The sequence below is a fragment of the Staurois parvus genome, unplaced genomic scaffold (assembly GCF_062004578.1).
Source record: "Staurois parvus isolate SC_StPar_1 unplaced genomic scaffold, SC_StPar_1.0 ptg000394l, whole genome shotgun sequence".
NCBI lineage: Eukaryota > Metazoa > Chordata > Amphibia > Anura > Ranidae > Staurois > Staurois parvus.
In genome coordinates this window covers 14,746-39,559 of record NW_028318190.1, presented here as the reverse complement: position 1 = coordinate 39,559, position 24,814 = coordinate 14,746, and the positions used below count along the sequence as shown (strand labels likewise).

At 43.0% G+C, this 24,814-nt stretch overlaps 1 protein-coding gene across 1 annotated transcript; it reads right to left on the bottom strand.

The window, feature by feature from the left end:
• Positions 1-17,795: 17,795 nt before the first annotated feature.
• LOC149455375 (uncharacterized) lies at positions 17,796-24,519 on the bottom strand. The gene is made up of 2 exons (XM_089686214.1): positions 22,819-24,519; positions 17,796-18,444 (listed from the first exon to the last, which is right to left on the bottom strand). The coding sequence occupies exon 1, from the start codon at positions 24,488-24,490 to the stop codon at positions 22,823-22,825; it is 1,668 nt and encodes a 555-aa protein (XP_089542340.1). The 5' UTR covers positions 24,491-24,519; the 3' UTR covers positions 17,796-18,444; positions 22,819-22,822.
• Positions 24,520-24,814: the final 295 nt, after the last annotated feature.

The following is a 24,814-nucleotide window of genomic DNA, read 5'->3' as shown; positions in this document are numbered from 1 at the left end:
GAGCAGATACTGGTCTTACTGATGGGTTAAGGACTGTCTACGGCTGTCCAGCTCTCTCTGTAATAAAAGATGAGTAGGGGAAAAACGTCAGTGACCTCCACCTGTAAAACCATTCCTGTGTTGGGGGTCATATCATTGTTGTCTATCTAGTGCTCCTGTTGTTAATTTCATTAACACCAAAGCAGTTGAAACTGATCGGATCAACAACCACCTCTGCTACTTAACTGACCAGATCGATATCCCAGGAGTTTAATTGACTTGATGCTATACTTTCCTTTAATTGAGAAGTATATATATGTATATATGTGTGTATATATATATATATATATATATATATATATATATATATATGTGTATATATATATATTCAACAAAAATTACCACACTCCAAAAGAGGTTCTTGCTCCAAGTATAAAGTTTTATTTTCATTCCTTCTATTGGCGTACCTATAAATGCATTGAGAATACAACTTTTTACTTGGAGGAGAAATCTTTTTTGGAGTGTGGGAATTCTTGTGGATTACTTATTATAGTTTGGAACCTCTCAGTCACCCTTCACTTAGGATTTGTGAACCTCACCTCTTGGGGTTTATATATATCTTTTATTTTTTTTTAAGGCAATGCCTGGCAGGATTGTGGTGCATATGTTTTACCAAGGTTTCTTACCTACACATGGCGTGGGGCTCTCTGGGGTTTGTGACAAACTTTTTTGTTTTCTCAGAATCTTAACCTCTTTTCTATCAGGGTACATCAGCCCTGGAAGAAAAGGTAAATCTGCCCTATATTTACCCCTATATTTACCCAGTGCCCTTCATAACCTTTCCAGTAATCACTGTTTATTGAGGTGTCATTAGACTGTTCGGTACACAGAGACACTGTACCCAGACAATCCAAGGGACTGGGTACCATGTGATCAATGTGATTGGATAGTATGTAGCCTGTATACTAGTATGTGGTAAAAGTTTCAGGTGATATCTGTTTCCATGAAAAAATAATAAAGGTCACACAAAGTGGGTAAAGCCCATCCAGTGGGACAAGTGGTTAATCTGGCAGCAAACAAGGCTTGTATCAGACTTTACAATTTTTACAAAAATATTTATTTATTTGTATAAAAAATAATTTTGCAGTGCAACAAAATAGCGTTAGCACACTGTGCTCAGCAACCACAACATATATATGGACATACAAATATTTAAAACCAGTGTCAAGGTAGGGGCGTCCAGACGTCAAATAATTTGCCTGTATGTAGTCACCGCGGAAAGCTGTCCCAAAGGAGATGGAATATGTAACCTATCTATTGTGTGTGAATACAGAACTGCAGAGAATTGATCTTGTTGGATGAATGGACCATTTATATTTTGAAATAGGCATTTGCTTAAAATAAGAGTATATGATAAGGAATTCAACTGATTGATTGGTAATCTTTAATAAAGTCAGGTATGAACAAAACAGTGTTCTCTTTAAGAGATCCACATCACGCGGTAAGGGGCGGGATGAACAACCACATATAAGGAGTAATCAAGCCGCCCACACTCTGTCCTGATGAAGCTACGCTTGTACGTAAGCGAAATGCATTGACGTCATGAGGTGTCAGTGATGTCACATTCTCCCGCCCCCCAGCCCAACCACAATGCTGATGGCCGTTGCGGTCCATGGTGGAGAGAGGAATAATCGACCACCAATGGCCTGGAAACTTAGCAGTGATATATATTTCCACTAACTACAAACAGCATTGACACTAGGACGGCTGGTAGTGGTAAGACTGTTCCTCTACACTGTACCGAACAGCACTGTGACTAGCCAAGACTCTACTAGGATGGCTGCGGAGTGGTAAGACTATTCCATTTGTAGCACTGCCCCTTGGGACAAGCTGGAATATATTATCGGTCCTGCGCTCAATAGATCCAATCCTAAGCAAACCCAATCCCTCTGGCACAACTGGTAATGAACAGCAAATACCCCGCCAAGAAATTTACTGACACAGGGTTAAATGAAACAAGAACAATTTTATGGAGAATGAAATGCAGTGTAGAGGGGTGGGGTTCCCCTTTCAACTTCAAAACTTACTTTTCTTCTTTTATGCAATGCAGTAAATTTGGTCTGCCACTAGAGGGCTTCACAGCCAAGAGTCTCCGGATGGCAGAGTTGCACTTTAAGCAGAATACAACTGATATCAAACAAATAAACTTACTTATACTCTATCAATGAAATGTATTACCCACACCGGTGTATGATTCTGCTTCTGGGGGGCGTTAGCCAAAAATCACCTCAGAGTCAGAACAGAATGCAATAAAGAGGTACCTCTAATAAGGCTTCTAAGCCAGATTCCCCCACTCTAGTCCTTGTAACGGTGGAGCTCTAGTTGGTGCACGTTTAGTCCTTACAATGAAGTAAATAGCAGCTGAAGGCTTCTTTGGAGTTTCAGCTGGTGTGGGTTACATCCGATTTCACTAGGTTTCTGGGCTGAGAGGGTCCAACCTCAGTGTCTAAAAGCAACACAAAGCACCCCAAGACCAGGAGCAGTCGCAGGGTGCAATCTCCCAGTATGTGTCAGTCCCCGGGGCAGACAGTCTTAATTACACTGGTGGTGAGGGGCAAAGCAGGCAGAGGGATTTGTGGCTTGCACAGGGCCCCAGATGGGTGAGATCCCAGCAGTGGGGTGCAGATGTCCCAGTCTATATGCAAGGTGTGAATGGTGTGTCTTACTTTCTCCAGTGGGACAGCTCACCAGACTCTGAACACACAGCAGGGTCCCTCTATCCGCGCTGAGTGCTGTAGTGCCTCTTCCTCTCCTTGGACAGGCTCCACATGTCCCTGTCTTTTCTCCAGCCTTGTGTCTCTCTGTTCTCCCCTTCACTTCCTGCTTCCTCCCCTTCCCAGCGTTCTTTGCTGTGTAGTGGATGAGTCATGAACTTGGCAGAATGCCCAGGTTTTACAAATAGGGGAGAGAGAGGAAGGACTGACTGCTGAACATGTGATTCCTTCTGAATCCTCTTGTACAAGGAGCCTGCTACACACTCCCCCCACCAGAGAAGCTTTGGTCCTCCAAAGACAGCAGTAAAAGCAACCTGTTACATGCTTTTTATATACACGCGGAGAAAAAGCAAAGTTAGTACACACAGGAAATTCAATTATTCACACTTGCATAAGAATCTGGCAGAGGAACCTCCCACCATGTAGCAGAGTGAGGGTTGTCCTGCCCATAGGCCACACTAATGGGAATGGCCCAACCAGATGTGCCAGGGGGTGAGTTGGGGCTGTTCTCTACCGAAACTGCTGTAGGAGAACCAGGCGTCACGAGATTCCTTTGAGAAGCATGTACTACTTCCTCAGAGTTTTCACCCAACACATCATATGTTAGTCTTTTTGGGGGTTGAATAACTCTACGCTCTCTCTGTTCCCTGGGCTCTAGCAATGGTTCTGGCGTTGCTTCCGATGTTGGTTCTGACACTACTGACTCATCAACCCTCGCTTCTTGCTCGACGCTCTCTGTCTCTCCCAGTTCAACTTCCTCCACATCTTCTCCCTCATCAACAATGGACCACCGGTCTTCAGGTTCTAACTCGGGTAGAGAAGGCTCAGGCTCTTGCAAGTCTTCTGCAGGTTGGGCCTGAGGCACAAATTCAGGAGCCTCTGGCCTAAGAGGAACTACGTCAGTCCCTCCAGTGGAAGAAGGAATGGTGGGTTCGGAAATGTCAGATGGTCACAGCAAATCTGTCCCTACCTCCTCACTCTCACTGTCCTCTTCATCTGCAGGAGGTGGTGTGGGTTGAGACCTGGTCACAGGTCTAGTCCTCTGAGAAGTTGAGGGGGTAGACTGTGGATCAGATTGTGATGGTAGACGGACTGCATCTGACAAAGGCAAAAGGTGGTTGCAGTGCCAGGTTTTGAGTGGGCCAACACCCTTTTCCGGTCGAATCTGGTAAACTGGCAATCCAGGCAATTGTTTGCAGATGACATAGGGCTCTGATCGCCACCTATCCGCCAACTTGTGTTTTCCAGGATACCCAGATTTCTCAGTAAGACTCTGTCTCCAGATTGTAAGTCCTATACTCGCACTCTGAGATCAAAGTTCTCTTTGTTTCTCTGTCCCCTGGCGTCTGAGGTGGCTTGAGCCTTCTCATAAGCAATCTTCAGGCTTTTCCTTAGGTGGTCCACATATCCTCTATGGGAAGCTGCAGAGGTATGGTCTACAGAGGTTCCAAAAGCCAAGTCTACTGGCAGTCGGGCTTCCCGGCCGAACATCAGCTGGTAAGGAGAGTATCCTATAGCGTCGTTGGCAGTGCTATTGTAGGCATGTACGATGGCTTCTACATGCTTACTCCAGTGTTGCTTTTGCACTGAAGTCAAAGTCCCGAGCATATTCAGGAGGGTACGATTGAATCTCTCTGGCTGAGGATCTCCCTGAGGATGGTATGGAGTAGTCCTCGACTTTTGGATGCCTAGTAGACTCAAGAGTCTCTTGATGAGATTGCTCTCGAAATCTCTCCCTTGGTCTGAGTGGATACATTGTGGTAGTCCGTAATGCACAAAGAACCTTTCTACTAAAATCTTTGCCACAGTTGATGCTAACTGATCTCTAGCAGGAAAAGCCTGGGCATACCTGGTAAAATGGTCAGTCACTACCAGGATATTTCCCTGTCCACTCTGATCCGACTCCAGGCACAGGAATTCAAGCTTGTGGGTGGGGTAGTTCTTCTCAGCAGACGCCAAACCCCAGCTCACATAGGCGACAGGTCGCAAGCATCCATTCTGTTCTTGATAGAGGACTCCCCCTAACCCGGGTGTCGGCAACCCGCGGCTCCAGAGCCGCATGCGGCTCTTTTTCACCTTGGCTGCGGCTCCGGAGCACACTGCCCACCAGGTGACAGGCAATAGGGCAGCAATGGGCAAACTACGACCTTTTAATCCGGCCCGCGGAGCTAGGCTGCCGCTAGGCTCCTCTCACAGTCCGCCCTGAAGACCGGTGTAGCATGAAAATCTGTCTCCTATGAGGATCTGTCCCCCTCGACATATCTGCGCATGTGCCGGAGATCGCTGATCGACTGCTAATGCCTGAAACTGGCACATGTGCAGATACGTCGAGGGGGACAGATCCTCATAGGAGACAGATTTTCATGCTACACCGGAACGGCGCGGGAACACGGCAAGAGGAACGCGCGAAGCAAAGGTAAGTGAATTGACACAGGGGGGACTTGGGGACTTAATATGGGGGATGAAATAATATGGGGGATGAATTACTATAGGGGGGATGAATTACTATATGGGGGATGAATTACTATGGGGGATGAATTACTAAATGGGGGATGAATTACTATGGGGGATGAATTACTATATGGGGGATGAATTACTATGGGGGATGAATTACTATGGGGGATGAATTACTATGGGGGATGAATTACTATATGGGGGATGAATTACTATGGGGGATGAATTACTATGGGGGATGAATTACTATATGGGGGATGAATTACTATGGGGGATGAATTACTATATGGGGGATGAATTACTATGTGGGGGATGAATTACTATGTGGGGGATGAATTACTATGGGGGATGAATTACTATACGGGGGATGAATTACTATGGGGGGATGAATTACTATATGGGGGATGAATTACTATGGGGGATGAATTACTATATGGGGGATGAATTACTATGGGGGATGAATTACTATATGGGGGATGAATTACTATATGAGGGATGAATTACTATGGGGGATGAATTACTATATGGGGGATGAATTACTATGGGGGATGAATTACTATATGGGGATGTATTTTCAGTTTTAAAAATGTGGCTCTCAAAATAAATTTCATTCGTGGTTTTGGCGAGATTTGGCTCAGTTGAAAAAAAAGGTTGCCCACCACTGACCTAAGGCTATGATTGTGATTATGATGATACACTGTGGCCCTGATTAACCCTTTGCTTACTGGGCCCCTAAACCCCCTTCATGACCAGAGCGCTTTTTGCAATATATGCAGTGTCGGATTTGTTTTAAATGTTGCAATGGTTTTGCGGCTCCCAGTCTTTTTTTCCCTCTCGGAAACGGGTCCAAGTGGCTCTTTATGTCTTAAAGGTTGCAGACCCCTGCCCTAACCCATCTCTACTTGCATCCACATGCAATTCGTACGGCTTGGCTGGGTCTGCATAGGCCAGAATTGGGGCGGTGGTTAGACTCTTTTTCAGCCGTTCAAAGGCCTCTTCACACTGGGTTGTCCATTGTCCTTGAATAGATTCCCTAGGCCTCCTGGGTCCCACTGCTGGCTTCGCAGGTCTAGAAAGATCTGCATCATCATTGTCTTCTTCGTTTCTGAGCAGTTCATTGAGTTGGCGGGCTATCCGAGCGAAGCCCTGGACGAATCTGCGACAATAGGAGCAAAACCCCAGGAAAGATCTGAGCTCTGTGACATTTGTGGGCCTCAGCCATGAGGTGACAGCTTCCAGCTTCTTGGGGTCAGTGGCCACTCCATCGGCAGATACGATATGACCCAGGTAATTGACCGAGGGTTGGTAAAACTGGCACTTCTCCAAAGACAACTTCAGTCCCTCATCGTGAAGTCTCTTGAGCACCTTCTCCAATCTCTCCTCATGTTCCTCCAGGGTCTTCCCGAACACAATGATGTCGTCCAAGTATACCAGTACTTCAATTAAATTCATGTCACCCACCGTCTTCTCCATCAGCCTTTGAAAGGTGGCTGGAGAGTTGCACAAACCTTGAGGCATCCGGTCAAATTCAAAGAACCCTATTGGGGTTATGAACGCGGTCTTTTCTCGGTCTTCCGGGTGCATGGGGATCTGGTAATACCCATTCTTCAGGTCCAGCACACTGAACCACTTTGCCCCTGATAGGCTTTGCAAAGCATCCTCTATCCTGGGGGTGGTATACTGATCAGGAACAGTTCTTCGGTTTAGCGTCCGGTAGTCGATGCACAATCTTAAAGATCCGTTCTTCTTCCAGACCACCACTATCGGAGAGGCGTATGGGCTTCGGAACTCTCTGATGATGCCTGTCCTCTTCTACTCTGCCAATTGTTCATGCAGGTCTTCCAAATCTCCCAATGGAACTCTTCGAACCCTTTCCCTGAATGGGGCGTCTTCTCGAAGCCGGATCTGATGATGGGCACTCTCTGCACACCCCACATCGAACTCACTTCTGGAGAATGCAGCCCGCCACCTTAGGAGTTGATTCTTCGCTCTCTCTCTCCATTCTGGGGAAAGGGGAGTGTTCCTTGGGTAAAACGCATCGACAGGGATTTCTTTCTCTCTTCCGTCCCCTAGCTCAGTGAGCAAGATTGGGGTTGCAGGATCCACATGTCCTAACAGCACCCGAGCTGGGATTTTCACTGGGGCAGCAGTTGGATTATGAACACTGACCGAAACCTTTCCGTGGCTCCTCCGTAGCGCTTTTGTTGACACTACCTCCGGGAGGATCTCCAGTCCTGTGTTCTCTTCACAGCCACCAGCCTTAAGAACAATGAAGGGACCTGGCTGCTTCCAGGTCAATTTGACTGATGCCTGTAAACACGCCACCTCTCCGGGCTGTAGCACCTTCTCATGTTGATCCAGGCGCCATATCTTCCCTATTCTTTCCGCTGGGGCTCTCCTCTCTTGTACCAGGCGCTGATATGCTTGCCTCAGCATGGGATGTACAGAAGTGGGTTGATCATTGGGCTCTTCGACCAATGGCGCCAACAGCCTTCTGACAAGATTGGTGTTGGTCCCTATGATTAGGGGACTCCTATTGGCTTCAGGCGGCCGGGGACAGATGACGGCTAAAGCTTCGAAAGTCTCAGCCTTCCCTGTCATGGAAGGATCAAAAGTTAGTCTGACCGATAGGTAACCATCATAGGGAAACTTCTGGGTTCCTATGCCCCATATTTCCAGATCTTCCAGCTTCTGCAAGGGCAAATGCTTCAGATGCTTGTCATAGAAGTCTCGGTGCAGAAGGGTTATTTGGGCTCCGGTGTCCAGAAGAGCCCTGGTATAAATCCCTTCTACCTGAATCGGGACGACAGGGGAGGGTCCCACTAAATTCTCAGGGAGTGGTGAACAGGTAGCCGTCTTCTTCTGTTCTGCAGTTCTTATCCTTACTCTCCTCCTGGGGGAGTTTTGGCTCGGCCTAAGCCGTGGTTGACTCCCAGGTTTGAGGTGTGCACTGACTCCCTGAGGTGAAGTGGCATTTTCCCTAGGCTGTTTGTAAGGGATGGTGGGGTCCTTCTGGATAGGGCCAGATTTTCTCCTTCCCCCCCTTTTACTTGGTTGAGTGGAGCTAGCTGCGGTGGTGGGGCCCCTGGGTTGCTCCTTCACCAGGGCCCTCTGAAGTTTTCCGCCGGGTTTTGGCACTTAGCTTCAGGCTTCCTGGGGCTCAGACAGACTCTCCTGACATGTCCGGTCCCTCCACAATTAAAGCAGGTCATTTGAATGGTGGGACTAGTTGCTTGCGTTGGGGCAACTCCTGACAGGTTTTCAGAAACTGCTCTCGTCTCTCTCGCTAAACCCGACGGTCCCGCCATTAGTAAGGTCACCATCTCCATTAGTTGGGACACCTGAGTCTTAAGGAGTTCAACTTCAGGGGTGTCACCTCCCACATTGACTACCCGGACCCCTACAACAGAGTCTGACTGTCTCTCTTTGTCATCCAACATGGCTTCCTCCTCTCTCACAGTCCGGATCAAGTCTGGATAGTTCAGGAGGCCACCATCTCGCCAAGTTCGTAATAGAATGGCAATGGGGTCTAGGGGCCTGGCTCCCCGTAGGACTTGTTGCGCCCGAACCTCATCTACTCGTTCAGCGCCTATTCCCCTTTTTAGCAGAATTTGGTATATTATCTTGTCTAGACGTCCCATGTAACTGGAGAGTTTCTCCCCTTCATTTTAGTAGGTATGCTCTAGCTGATAGATGAGGTCTGAAGCCTTTTCAGTACGCCCAAATACATCTTGTAAAATATCTAGATAGCCCTAAGCAGTGCAATCCTGTTTGCTAAGTTTTAGGTTGCGAATGGCCTCCAATGCAGGGCCCCTTAGGCTCTCCGTAATCCTCTGTTTCTTGTGGGCCTCAGGAATGTCCCATTCATTTAGTGCTTGCATGGCTTGGTCTAGCCACTCTTCAAAGCCATCCTCCCCGGTAGGTATTGGTTGCCTACCCGAGAAGAATCGGAGCTTCCGATACATCCCTGTGTATGGAGAGGGGTCTTTACGGCATTTTAACATGAAGTCCCCCAATGCAGTGAGGAATTCCGGGCCTATGGTGGCTAGAGGTGTCTGGGACAGGGGTTCTTCCCTCTCAGGTTTTGCACAACTAGGCCTTGGGGTGTTCAACTGAAGTAACTGGAGCCTTGTCCCATCCTCTATTTGGATATTGGCTCCTTGGAAACTGTCAGGGATCCCCTTCTTTCACTCTAGCAGGGCATATGCCAGGGTGGTGTCTGAGGCGGGTATCACATCTATCACCCACGTTTTCTTTCCCTCTGTGGGTAGTGCATTCACAATCTTGGTAATCTGTTCTTCGGTCCCCATTTCTCTGGGGAACTCGACCACTACACTCCGCTCTGGGCAAGCATTTTCCCTGCTGCACCACTTGGTCGCGGCTGCGACGTCCATCTTAGGAGTTGGTATAGGGCACTGCTTGAGTGGTTGTTGAGTAATTGAGCAGCAAGGATCCTGGACGAGCCCCCACGTGTAGCACTGCCCCTTGGGACAAGCTGGAATATATTATGGGTCCTGCACTCAATAGATCCAACCCTAAGCAAACCCAATCCCTCTGGCACAACTGGTAATGAATAGCAAATACCCCGCCAAGAAATTTGCTGACACAGGGTTAAATGAAACAAGAACAATTTTATGGAGAATGAAATGCAGTGTAGAGGGGTGGGGTTCCCCTTTCAACTTCAAAACTTACTTTTCTTCTTTTATGCAATGCAGTAAATTTGGTCTGCCACTAGAGGGCTTCACAGCCAAGAGTCTCCGGATGGCAGAGTTGCACTTTAAGCAGAATACAACTGATATCAAACAAATAAACTTACTTATACTCTATCAATGAAATGTATTACCCACACCGGTGTATGATTCTGCTTCTGAGGGGCGTTAGCCAAAAATCACCTCAGAGTCAGAACAGAATGCAATAAAGAGGTACCTCTAATAAGGCTACTAAGCCAGATTCCCCCACTCTAGTCCTTGTAACGGTGGAGCTCTAGTTGGTGCATGTTTAGTCCTTACAATGAAGTAAATAGCAGCTGAAGGCTTCTTTGGAGTTTCAGCTGGTGTGGGTTACATCCGATTTCACTAGGTTTCTGGGCTGAGAGGGTCCAACCTCAGTGTCTAAAAGCAACACAAAGGACCCCAAGACCAGGAGCAGTCGCAGGATGCAATCTCCCAGTATGTGTCAGTCCCCGGGGCAGACAGTCTCAATTACACTGGCGGTGAGGGGCAAAGCAGGCAGAGGGATCTGTGGCTTGCACAGGGCCCCGGATGGGTGAGATCCCAGCAGTGGGGTGCAGATGTCCCAGTCTATATGCAAGGTGTGAATGGTGTGTCTTACTTTCTCCAGTGGGACAGCTCACCAGACTCTGAACACACAGCAGGGTCCCTCTATCCGCGCTGAGTGCTGTAGTGCCTCTTCCTCTCCTTGGACAGGCTCCACATGTCCCTGTCTTTTCTCCAGCCTTGTGTCTCTCTGTTCTCCCCTTCACTTCCTGCTTCCTCCCCTTCCCAGCGTTCTTGGCTGTGTAGTGGATGAGTCATGAACTTGGCAGAATGCCCAGGTTTTACAAATAGGGGAGAGAGAGGAAGGACTGACTGCTGAACATGTGATTCCTTCTGAATCCTCTTGTACAAGGAGCCTGCTACACATTACATTGCATGGAACAGCACTGTTATTTATCCAAGACCTCATATATCTGTCTGTAATTTATATCTTGGTCAATGAGCCTGTAAACTTTGTAACTTTTCAATATGGTCTTGGATTCACTTATGGATGGACACTAAGTGAAGGTCCCTAACCTACCTATGGTGTCTTGGGATACCTATGCTGCACTTATTGGCAACCTGCTAACTCAGTGTCTGTATACTGAATTCAGTATTCTCATTGCTGATATACATGATCTTTGGCCTGCCACCTACAGGATAATAATTTGAGAAATTGGATTTACAATTTTGCAAATAAGATACCCTACTCTCCGGGGCTTTATTATCCACTGGTGACTACCATACACTATTATTATATGGGCCCAAAGGTTGTCTGTATGTAGTCATTGTGGTGCTTTCCGCGGTGACTACATACAGGCAAGTTAATTGATGTCTGGACGAAACTACCTTGACACTGGTTTTAACTATTTGTATGTCCATATTGTAACGGGGTTAGCTCGGCAGCGGGTGTGTGTGACCCCCTGGATGGGTGCACAACACAAAAACACAGGCACAGCACAACAACAGTGGAGGTGAAAACAAACAGGTGTAATTTATTTACAATATTTACAGAAAAAATGGTTAAACCAAAAAGAAACATCAAAATAAATCCTGGCCAACTTGGCTACTTACTGCAACAACAGCTTTCCCTAGCTACCCACTAGGTACAGCCTGCTGCTATACCTAGTTGCTAATACTTGGAGGCTAGCCACACAGGCTTTGGTCTCTGCACACAGATAAGATGTCAGCTCCCCAGTCAGTTCAGACACAGATCTGGTTCCAGGTTGGAGCAACTCCCTAAGCACTCTGGGAAGTTTTATACAGGTCTTAATGAGCCCACTACCTACAGCTGGGCTCATTACCTCAGTGCTGAAGGACTCAGCACTTCCCTCTAGTGGGACAAATCCCCATAAAGCCTGAACCTCGGACAAATGTATCGTCCATCCAGGACGCAACCAGGTGATTTCACCTGCCTACTGTCACAATATATATATTGTGGTTGCTGAGCACAGTCTGCTAACGCTATTTTGTTGCACTGCAAAATTCTTTTTGATAGAAATAAATAAATATTTTTTCAAAAATTGTAAAGTCTGATACAAGCCTTGTTTGTTGCCAAATTAACCACTTGTCCACTGGATATGCTTTACCCACCCGTGTGACCTTTTTTGTTTTTTCATGAGTTTATGGTTTAGACAGCAACACTTATTAAGCAATTAGGCAGTGTCCTTATATTTTCCCTCCATTCTTCTTTTGTTTTCGATATCTGTTTCCAGTCCTAATAACATGCTTTATAATAGTGTTATCTTATTGCATTTCACACTTGTTGTACTTGAGAAAGGATCTTTATGGGTCCAAAACACTTGTACGGATACAAGCATGTAATTTTAAACAAATTTACATGGTGCTACAGATTGGGTAATTTTTTTCATTGATTATATACAGTATATACTCATAGAGAAGAAGGAGACAGGGGTTGGTGGATTGCTTAATGCCTAGAAATCTGCAAGCTACTACATGTAAAATATTATTATTATTATTATTACACAGGATTTATATAGCACCAACAGTTTACTCAGCGCTTTACAATATAAAGGGAGACAATACAGCAACAATACAGTTCAATACAAGAGGGTGAAGAGGGCCCTGCTCCTTGGAGCTTAAAATCTGAGAGGGAGGGGCTGGTGGTACAAAAGATAATAACTGTGGGGGATTAACTGATAGGAGGAATAGAAGATTTGGTTATTAGCTGAACGAAGGATAGGCTTCCCTGAAGAGATAGGTTTTCAGAGATCACCTAAAAGTGGGAAGAGTAGCCGATAGTCTGATAGATTGGGGTAGAGAGTTCCAGAGGATGGGGGAGGCTCTGGAGAAGTCCTGGAGATGAGCATGGGAGGAGGAGATAAGGGAGCCAGAGAGCAGGAGGTCGTGGGAGGAGCGGAGAGGACGGTTTGGGTGATATTTGGAGATAAAATTGCTGATGTAATTTGGGGCAGTTATAAATGGCTTTATATGTTATTGTTAATGTTTTGAATTTTATTCATTGGGCAATGGGAAGCCAGTGGAGGGATTGGCAGAGAGGGATGGCAGATAAGGAACGGTTAGTAAGGTGGATGCATCTGGCAGCAGCATTCTTGATAGACTTAAGAGGGGATAGCCTGCGATTAGGTAGGCCAGTAAGGAGGGAGTTACAATAGTTAAGGTGAGAGATAACAAGGGAAGGATGTTGCTTAGTGGTTTCTGAGGTTAAGAACGGGCGTATCTTGGAGATGTTGCAGAGGTGCATTATTGATCTTGATGGAGAAGTCAGGGGAGGGGGCATGGGCTGGAATGAATAGTATGAGCTCAGTTTTAGAAAGATTGAGTTTGAGGAAGCGGAGTGACATCCATGCCGATATGTCACTTAGTAGGTTAGTAATGGGAGAGGAGACTGAAGGGGTGAGGGGAGGAGTAGAAAGATAGATGTGTGTGTCATCAGCATAGAGCACAGCCCCACTGAATGGGAAAAATGTTTTTCCTGGAATTCTTCTTTAAGCTTTTAGAAAGAAACATTGTCTAAAACTATCAGCTGATCATGACATCTTAAGCAAAAAGCACAAGCAGCAATATTGGTGGAGTTACCAACTTGGGAAGCAACTTTGCCTCTGTATTTTTGTGGTTTTGTTTACACATTTCACAATACAGTAAATTCCCTACATACAAATGAGTTCAATAAGTTACATTTTTTGTAAGTCCAAGAAAGTCAGCATTTGCAGCCAATGGCTGCGAGCGCTGATCAGTGTGTTCTGGCACAGCGGGGGGAGATCTCTGTACTAACACAAATTATTAGTGCGGTGATCTGTCAGGTTTTTTTTTTGTTTAGCCTGCTGGGTTGTGTGTTTACCCAGCTTTACATGATTGGGCATGCACACACGTTCAAATCGTTGAAAGCTCACAACTTGAACGTTCATATGTAGGGGACTTACTATACACAGTATTGCCATGCCTCATCTTTTTCAATACCCCCTTTTATCCTTAGATGTCCTCCTTTGATGTCTTTCTCTCATTCTCTTGAATTACCTGCCATGGCCTAGTATTTTCACATGAGAATCTTGTACATGTGACCTGCTATCAGAAACCATGAACCAGGCAGAGACAGATACTGCAGTTAATATCACACCTTTAATGAAATAGCAAAAATAACACAGTTCAGGAACATAGTTAAAACAGAAGCCAGGGTTTGGATGCCAGAGCGGGTAATCAGACTAGCCAGGGTCAGGAAACCAGACGTCAGCGTAGTGAGGAGCCAAAAATCAGGAACAGGAATCGGAACAGAAGTCAGCTAGACCGAGTTGTACACAGGAACACAGACAGGAACACGCTGGAGAACATAGACCACGCAAGGGCAAGGAGGAAATGAGGCAAGCTGCTATAACAGCAAGAAAGGGCTAGCTGTAGGCTATACTAATGAGGCAGGTAATGGTATCCAGGTGAGTCACTGTGGAGATGAGTGGTTGGTAATTAACTGACAACTTAGCAGCTTCTGAACACAGAAAGAAAAGAGCTGCTCCTTAAGTATCAGGAGCCCAGCCCTGACACATATTCTTACCTTCGACAATATTTGTAGCAAAATAATAACAATTTAGGGATACCTCAAGTAATCTAGATTACACTACATACATTTTCTTATTATAAAGTATCTGGCTCAAGTATCTGGCTCATTTTGTTCTTGTGAACACCTCCATGGCTGCTAGCAAGCATGGAGGTGTTAAAATTTTGGAAAATAGAAGTATTAAGTTGGTCGAAGTTTTCATTTTGTTTTTGCTTTGTAAACTTCCCAGCAGGTATAACCCAAAAAGAAAAGCATTTCTTCGCTATTAGAGGTACTGCTGTAGGGTCTCTAAAAGACTAATGGAGTTTCTAATGACTGTTAACTTTAAAATGTAAGAGTTATCGGTTCACCAGGTCTTCTCCATATTTCCACAAACAGATCAATATAGTTACCATGTGAAGTGGTGTGATTACTAAATACACTGTTATCTGCAAAGCTGTAGAGTTCCACTTACCACAGATATAAGCTGGTAACAGACAACAAAAATGTTGCCTATTTAGAGGCTTCATGTCTGTGCGCAATAGAGGACATTATACTGCAATACTGAAAAAAATTGTGTAAGGTGGTACTTTACCACATTTAAAGGAAGCAAGTCTTGTGAGAAATGAAATGGCCTGAAATGCCAATTTATGCATAATGCAGGAATAATGCTTAGAAGAATCCAGGATGGCTTTTTTTTTTGTTTTTTTTTGTGGTGGGCATCGTGATTGATGTTGGATCTACTTTGAGGGACATTTATTTTTATTTTTGTTTTTAATAAAGGACTTGTCATATACCCCATACTTATTCACATTGGGGGTCTGGGGGCCTCCTTGTTAAAGGGGGCTTCCAGATTCCGATTACCCCCCACCCACAGACCCCCACAACCACTGACCACCGTTGTACAGAAGAGGCCCTTGTCCCCATCGACATAGTGGCAAGGTACTTTGGGGGGGAGCCCACCCTGCCCCAAAGCACCCCCCCATGTTGAGGGCATGTGGCCTGGTATCATTCAAAAGGGAGGGGGCCACTCGCTCGTCCCCCCCCCCCTTTCCTGACATGCCAGGCTGCATGTTCGGATAAGGGTCTGGTATGGATTTTGGGGGGGCCCATGCCATTTTTTTTTAAATGTTGGAGTGGGGGTTCCCCTAAAAATCCATACCAGACCCAAAGGACTTGGTATGATGGGGGGGGACCTCACGCTTTTTTTTCCCTTTTTTTTAATTGCTGGGTAATGCCGACAATGCTTTTTACATTCAGCTGGGGGGAACCGTTGACAGTTGAAACATAAAGGAATGTTTTTAGTAGCTGTGCGGTATCTTACCGCATAGTCAGATGTGGTAAGATACCGCTTAGTGAATTGTCCCCTCTGTTTGAAGTTTGCGGTCGAACTTTCGGTATGAATATTCGACTGCGAACCGAACAGGGGGGTGATTGGCCCATCACTACAGATGAATACTATGTACACTACAATATGTTACCCTAGGTCCTTCCATACACATAGTTTGTGAAATTCTACTGTGCACCCACTAAAGCAAAGCAATAGGCTTTGTGTTAATTGGCTTGGGATTTCTCATTGCTTTGTCTTTTCTTTTCCTTTTACTCCCTTATTTCTATTTTTTCTCATTCCATATTCCATTTAGACTTCCCCTTTATCTTTGCTCGACAAACAACAAACCCGAACATATAAAATAATGTCACTATGCCACAAAAATCCTACTTTAACATCAGGAACTCCAATGTCTTGGTATACCTCAAAAGTGTATAATGTTTAGCTAGTAAGGGTCAAGTGTTTGAGTATACATGAAATCATATGGATCGAATTCTTCTGTGTTCACATTTTGGCAGAGGGGCATGTAACTTTATGTTTTTGATCATAATACATCGATGCTTTGTATGGTGCTTGCAACGCTGTCATTTCTTGTTTTTGTTATATTGTTTAGTTTGTTAGACAGTCAAGGAAAAAAACTGGAGCCCTTCACCAAAGCATTTTAAAGATGAACTAATTATGGCTAGTGATGTTACATTTCTCTTGCCCTGGTTTTTGTTTTTCAGCTCCAGACACTCACATGAAAAGAAGCTATTCTGCAATTCAGACACCCCCTCCCTAGATAGATAGATAGATAGATAGATAGATAGATAGCCTATAAAGTTCATACCTAAACTCCAGAGATGCCCGTAGCAAAAGGAAAAGAAAAAAGAAAAAAGCGCAGGGCAGAAATGACGAGGCCAAGAGGGGTTAAAAAGACAGGAAAAATTATGAGGTGGGTTTTAGTAAGGCTAAGTACCTGATTGGTAACTGGGGGATGGCAGGTGGGGTCTTCTACACCTTTGGGTGTGGATGGGGAGGGTCGTTTGCAGTGCTGTAGGAGACAGCAGAGAGAGAGCTTCCCTCCCGCCCTCCCTTGGGGTTTGTGTGGGTGTTTTGTCACTTCCGGGGAGGGGTTTATTCAGGTTCGGGGGCGGTTGTTGGTCTTTGGAGGCGGCACTTATTTTGAAGTAAAAGATAATGATTGTGACCCATCGGCGGTAAGGTGTGCCCGGGGGCATTCCAGTTAACCGAGGTTTAACTGGAAGGCGGTGGTTCTGCATTGCGGATGGTATGTTTTGTCTCCGAAATGGTTGGGGGCCTAGTTATAGTATTGGTTTTGCAGGTGGATATCGGTTCTGGTTTGGTGCCTTCGAAGACCAACAACTTTTCCTATGTGTTTCTGTTTTAAGGAATGGTTTGTGTATTGAAGTTGAAGTGTTAATAAAAGGCTGTGTTGGCCATTTACTCCAACCTGTGTTATGTTTTTCTTTAATGACAGTTTATAGGGGGGGTATGTGAGAGAGTGAGATGGTGGTGTAGGGGTCTTGACTAGCCTATCTCTTGTGCACTAGTCATAGTTATTCAGCTGCCCTGGTTAAAATAGGCACTGGCAAAATGCTTGCTGATGTATTGTTTAGCATAGATGTGCATGGCTTAGCATTGTCTGTGGTGCTTCACTGATGGGTGATGAGCAACACTTTTCCATGTTATGTTTCAGGACAGTCAGTTTAGTTTGTATTTTACCAGATAGCTCTGTATGCTCCTATTTTATATTCTATGGGGGGATTTAGTAAAATGGCTGCACTGTGCATGGTAGCCAATCAGCTTCTAACTTCGCCTTCTTCAATTAAGCTATAGCAATAAAACTTGGAAACTGATTGGTTTTTAGGCAGAGTTGCACCAGATTTTGCACTCTCCAGTTTTAGTAAATAACCCACTATATTTATACTAGGACCCACATTTTTGTTAAACTGCTCTGCTTGTTTGCAGTTATTCCAATCGACATTCTCATGTTGCATGCAAGAAGCAACCCTTTATTTATTCCCAATAAGAATTTTAACATAGAACAAGAAGAACATATATATGTATGTGTGTAAACATTTGCATTACTATAAAATAGTGAACAGATTTCTATTTAGAGTAAACAGACGTACAGATAGAGAGATACAAACAACTTTATGGTCATATTTTCTAACTTCTAAAGCAGTCAGTAAAGAAGCTGACCACATTATTTTCATAGAATAAGTAGTATAGGAACCCTAAAGTTTATTGGGGGGCAACAATTCAATTATTTATAAGCGCAATTTATTGGGAAAGTCTTGAATTTTTGTATTATAATATATTTTTAATTTAGGTTTTCAGTCCCCAGCATATTTTTTAATTAAATAATACATTAATTAATAATATTTTGTGCTGCTTAAAGAAAAGAAAACTGGTAGAATTGGAATGTTTTTGAAGGTTCATCATCTGGTCTGTCATCCTTTTGGGTTGAAAGTATACCTGATATATCCATGTTTATTCGGGTAAGTGATTAGCTGAGTAAGAGTAAGGAAGCCAGCCCCAGGACATACACCTTGAAAATTACATCAGCAAGGACAGCTTCCATGCTTCCATCCTCATAGTTTCCCTTTGACATGAATATGTCAAGTGACTTGTTCCCACCTAGAAAACATTTGACCCAATGAATAATGTTACAGATAAATTTATTGAATACATTTTATACCTGGTATTAGTCTAACATGCATGAATAAAGAGTGGGTTGTGTTAGAAATAATTTAGCTTCCAGAAAAGAATAAAGCTCTTTTCTTTTCTCAGAATTAAATAAGACATAGGGCTAGTCATACCATTAGAGTAAACCTGTGATAACTACAAATCTACTAAACTAATAGCTGTAAGAAACCACTTCAGATTTTGTCTACTGGGGTTCCTGGAGCTTCCCTGCAGTGTTACCTCTTCCTCATAATGTAAATAGGGACCACTCCTTGCCTCCATACAACATTGCAATGTCCAGCACCTAAACACCTTATCAGAAAGCACAGGAGATATCAGAGAGATATGGGTCATAGGGTGTGCTGGTATAGATTTTTGAGAAATTATCTATTTACAGCAACTTTGGATGGGCTTCAAGCGGCAACAAAAGAACAAAAACTGAATCTAAAAAGGTAAATGCTGAACGTCACAGAAATACTGTAAATTTTCAGAAGGGAATTACGTGTTATGAGATCCAACACATATCCATGCTTATTTGTATCCTACAGCTCACATGAACTATGAACCAGAGTCCTGTGCTTACATTTGCACTGAGAACGGATGCAAAGTCATGACATTTTCAAGTGCTTTCTGTTAAGGTCAGCCCTTACTTATTAATTAACAGATTCATTTCAAGACCATCTCAAGTGCCAGGTATAAGGGTATGGGAATCCTATATTGTATATACAGATAACTTTATCTTACAGCAATGTGAATGAACAGTTTATGGTAAGCCTTGGTTCTGCTTTTGTCAAACAGTGTCAAATCTGTTTAATTTACAATAATAGACCAAAATTTATCATAAAAATGTTCCAACTGAACACTGCATTCCATGCATGTAAAATTTAAATGCAAACGAAATCTGTGTGGTTGATTTACTAAAAGAGTGAAACATGTTTGTTTAACTTTCTGACAGAACACAGCTTCATTTTATTGTTTCGCTACATAAAAATTCTCTGCTCATTAAGTAAATCAACCCTCAAGCAGCAAAGTGTCTGTAAGTGATCACCTGATCTACAAAACAGTTGGTTTCTTAGTTTTTATAGGATACTGTACACAGCTATTCTCAACCTGGGTCCCTCCACAGTTTGCTAGAGGTTTCTTGAGTTGTGGCTTTTTGACTTCAAAACTGGCAAGGACTGCATAGTCCTGGGCCCAAGGCTACTTTCAGAGCCAGTTGCAAGGCAGCAATGATCTTTTCAGCTGTCTGTAAGGGTGGCATTCCAACCACCACTAAAATGAGTGGCAGGGTATTCTGAAGACTGACCACCAATGCAAGGGGCAGTTTTCCAATAAGCCTCTATTAATGAATTTTAGTAGGGGCTCCCTGGGACCTGAAAATTATGTAAAGATTCCTCTGGAATCAAAAAAAAGCTGTAGCTTGTTAAAAGGCCATGTCAAGTCTAGATTAGCAAAGCTGACCAAATGAAAATCTGTTCCACTGGTGATCTGGCAAAATGGACCCCATTATTTGGTCTGCCCGACATTTATTTTCCCTTGTTGGATTCTGTCAAGTGACTAAAGCTCACCCAAAGGCCAGAAAGCATCCTGTTTGCATTCTTTAGACAAGGGGGTTCACTTTACATTAAAATTTTCAGAAGAACCCCAGCTGTATCCTGTGGAATGTTAAAACATGCAATATTAATTTTGCTTGTCCAAGATCAGCAGCATTTCCCAATTGCAATAATGTGTGATCTGCTACCTGTCACCTGAGACAGCTTGGGTTAATTTGTCAGATGAGGAATCTAAATTTACCTCAAACAGAAGATGTTGTTTTGTTTTCAATTTCTCTTTAGCTTGATGGCTACATATGGCGCTAATGTATAAAAAATGTGCAATTTGATTCTCAATTCATTCTCAAGCCTGGACTGTAGAAATTCCGGTAGCTGATTGGCCGTTATGGACAACAAGAAGTCTTTCCTATTACACACATTTTATACACTAGTCTCATTTATCTTTACTTTGCCAAACCTAAAGGTGATTTCTGTTAAGATTAAAAAAAACATCTATTTTATTGGCTCCATTTAGTAGAAAGTGTGAGATTCACTATTAAGACACAGTTGTGTTTAGTTAGACCTGGCATAGCTGAACAACAAATTTTACTAATAGGTAAAGCTGCTGAAAGGGGTTTTTTCCTTCTATAGTAGTAGGCATATAGGGGATGTTATATGCACTCTAAAGTTTCTACTCCATGCATGGAATGCAGTAAAACCGTTTCCTACATCATAAAACTGTTTTGTTTTATTAGATGTTTCTCCAGAGATAATAGGTTCAATTCACATCACATGCGGTATTTTCATTTCCATGACTTTTTTTCTTTGTAAAATTATTTAAAACATAACACAAACATTTAAACGGTGTAGTTGAATATACCACACTAATTTTTTTTTTATACGTTTTTTAAGAAGAAAAAATATTATCACATGGGTTCCATAAAATAGAAATCAGAGAGAGGAAGGGATATAATACACAAAGTGCCAACATCCCTAATGAATACAATGGGGGGAAAAGTCCTTTTTTTTTGGTGGGACGTTAACGGCACAATATATGTGTATGATAAATTTCAACAATTCAAAAGAGATTTTTTATAAAAACAGTATGAAATTTTATTTATACAATCTTCAAAAAGAAATATAAAGCTACAATACATGCGGCGGTGTCATCAGAGATGGTATTGCAAATCTAATCATGGATCATGCATGGTTTGCATTTGACGTGTTTCGAGATCAACAAAAATCTCTTCTTTTTTTTTTTTATTATTATTAGTTTGTTTTCTGTTTTTATTTTTTTCTATTATTACTATAATGGTTTGCACACATGTTTTCTTCTTTAGGTATATTACCCCATATTGGGCTGTCTTTCATATCTCAATCCCGATTTTTATCAGGTCATCAACACTTTCTCACGCAAATTCCTTGTGGTCATCGCTTTGCACTCATTGTAGGTGCGTCTAGTTCTTCAACTTAAAATTTCTCGAGGGCTTATGATATCCAATTGATATTAATATTGCTTTTTTTTATTCACATTGCAGCACTGCCCTATCAGTACCAACCAGCAGGTAATCTTGTTGATGGTGCATTTGGGTGGGGCCCCTTCAGGAAGCGTTTGGGCGGCATTATTCATCCACTGGTCTCAGTTTTTTCTTTATTAATTTTTGTTTCATCATTTTTGCCTGAGATGTATGAGAAATCTGTGGCTGTGTTCACCTAACAATTTGTTCTTAATATTTCCTGGCGGTTTTTACCTCACATGGAATCATGTAAGTGTATAACCATATTGTAAAGTATCAAATTGTTTACAATAATTTGTTTGCGTCATGTATATTGATATATATATGTTTGTTATAGACGTCATGTCTTCTTGAGCACTTCCGAAGAAGAGATTTTTTTTTATCTCAAAGTGCGTCAAGTGCAAACCATGCATGAAACATTATTAGATTTGAAACACCATCTCTGATGACACCGCTGCAATATGTATTGTAGCTTTATATTTATTTTTGAAGATTGTAAAAATAAAATTTTGTACTGTTTTATAAAAAATCTCTTTTGAATTGTTGAAATTTATCATACACGTAAATTGTACTGTTAAAGTCCCACCAAAAAGAGGACTCCCCTTAAAATAGAAATCAAATCATGCTGATGATAACTAAGTTTCAATGTGGTGCTTATTGAAAAGAATAGGAAAAAAAGCCACAAGAGGTAATGATAAAATATGAGATGAAATAATAAAAATGAAAAAATAGGATATTTGGGCATCAAATGCACAATTAATTAAAAAAAAACAAATTTGCAATTAATGCATATAAATGTCTGAGTTTTAGGAGAACATTATCATGTGATAAAATACCAACCTGAGTTAAAATAACTCCCCTATCTCAGTGAATTGAGCATATTATCTCTGAGGTCCCATGTACAGGTGTGCATTGAGGCAACAATTGCTAAAGCATATACACAGCTGCTCTATGTCCAGTGTGTTGCAGTGTCACTCATTACCAATAGCACCCCCATGCATTGTACAATAGAGTGAACAATGTAGCGTAGTGTGCTGTGTTGCTAAAAAAGGGTCCTATGCATTTTTGGATCAGTTAAGGTGCATTGGCAGCCTGTTAATAATGCATGGCCACTTTAATGCAACTTGAGTTAATGCACTACAAAAGATCACTAAAGTGTAAATCAGGTGTAAAAGTAACTGCAAGCATTTAGAATAGATGTGTTAGTGCCATAGAAAATAATGTGCAGTCTGGAATAGTCCCATTTATTTGGTTTGTAACAAATATAGCAAGTATACCAGATTAGAAGTAAGCGCAGCTCTTGGAAAAACCATCCGGACCCAGCACAATGACTTCCTCAGTTGTGGTAATGGTGGTGGTAGCGGAAGCAGAAGTGACCTTGGAGCAGGTGTTTCCAGCAACTGCAGAGGTTTCAGTGACGGTATTGGTCTCGGCTGGTTTACTGCAGTATGAATCAAGTGTAAATGGCTGTGTATTTGGAACTGTGGTTTCAGAAGTGGTTATGCTGGTGTCTGTGCTGTTACTATATGCCTTTGGTTCTGTATCTCCAACAAGAATCATGAATGATGTAGGAGCAATGGAATTTGTAATTTTAGTGTAGATTTTACTAGGGCTAATTGTCTTCATCTCAATTCTAACTGTTGTGGTTTCATTTATTTCTAGACTTTTCACCTCTTTGTTGTCAATCACTCTTGACAAAATTCGAACACTTAATACACTTCTGCTTTTCACTGTTGTAACAGTTATATTCTCTTCTGTATAGATATGTGTTGTTGGTATTACAGGTGATGGGGAAGTTGTGTTACAAAATGATGTGGTGTGCTTGGGTGTAGAAGTTGTAATGCCAGGTGTAATAGTGGAAATAGATGTAGTGGTAGGAGTAGTGGTTGTAGTACCAGTTATTGGTTCTGTTGTAGTACTAAATATTGGTTGTGTTGTAGTGGCTGCAGTACTGGAAATTGGATCTGATGTAGGGGTTGTAGTACTAATTGTCGGGAGTGTTATGGTGGTAGTAGTAGTTGTCGGTTCTGTTATAGGGGCTGTAGTACTAGTTGTCGGGAGTATTATGGTGGTAGCAGTAGTAGTTGTCGGTTCTGTTATAGGGGCTGTAGTACTAGTTGTCGGGGGTGTTGTGGTGGTAGTAGTAGTAGTAGTTGTCGGTTCTGTTGTAATGGCTGTAGTACTGGTTGTTGGTTGTGCTGTAGGGGTTATAGTATAAGAAATTGGATCTGATGTAGTGGTTGTAGTACTAGTTGTCGGGGGTGTTGTGGTGGTAGTAGTAGTAATAGTTGTCGGTTCTGCTGTAGGGGTTGTAGTACTAGTTGTCGGGAGTAATATGGTGGTAGAAGTAGTAGTTGTCGGTTCTGTTGTAGAGGCTGTAGTACTAGTTGTCGGGAGTGTTGTGGTGGTAGTAGTAGTAGTAGTTGTCGGTTCTGTTATAGGGGCTGTAGTGCTAGTTGTCGGGAGTGTTGTGGTGGTAGTAGTAGTAGTAGTTGTCGGTTCTGTTATAGGGGCTGTAGTGCTAGTTGTTGGGAGTGTTGTGGTGGTAGTAGTAGTTGTCAGTTCTGTTGTAGGGACTGTAGTGCTAGTTGTCGGGAGTGTTGTGGTGGTGGTAGTAGTCGATTCTGTTGTAGGGGCTGTAGTGCTAGTTGTCGGGAGTGTTGTGGTGGTGGTAGTAGTCGATTCTGTTGTAGGGGCTGTAGTGATAGTTGTCGGGGGTGTTGTGGTGGTAGTAGTAGTTGTCGGTTCTGTTGTAGGGGCTGTAGTACTAGTTGTTGAGGGTGTTGTGGTAGTAGTAGTTGTCGGTTCTGTTGTAGTAGTTGTCGGTTCGGGTGTAGTAGTAGTTGGCGGGGGTGTTGTAGTAGTAGTAGAAGTAGTACTAGTTGTTGAAGTGGAAATTGTCGTAGGTGTGGTAACTGTAGTAGTAGTAAAAGTGAAAATGGGTGGCATTTCTGTAAATAAAAAAAATAAACAATAAATTATAAAATGTACTACCTAATACAATGTCATACAATGAAGTATGTACTGTACAAATTATAAATCTGATTGACCAGTGCTCTTTTATCTCAGCTGCTGAAATGTGTAGCTTCTTTGATCCACTTTAGTCTCTCCCACAGTTCTCTTTGCTATGCAAAGGGGTTGCTTTACTAAAACTGAAGAGTGCAAAATTAGGTGGAGTTTCAATCAGCTTCTAACTTCAGCTTATTCCATTAAGCTTTGACCAAAAAAAGCTGGAAGCTGATTGGTTTTTATACAGAACTACGCCAGATTTTG

Excerpts from the sequence above, each read along its gene's own strand:
- LOC149455375 (XM_089686214.1), bottom strand. The coding sequence starts at position 24,490 with ATGCCACCCATTTTCACTTTTACTACTACTACAGTTACCACACCTACG.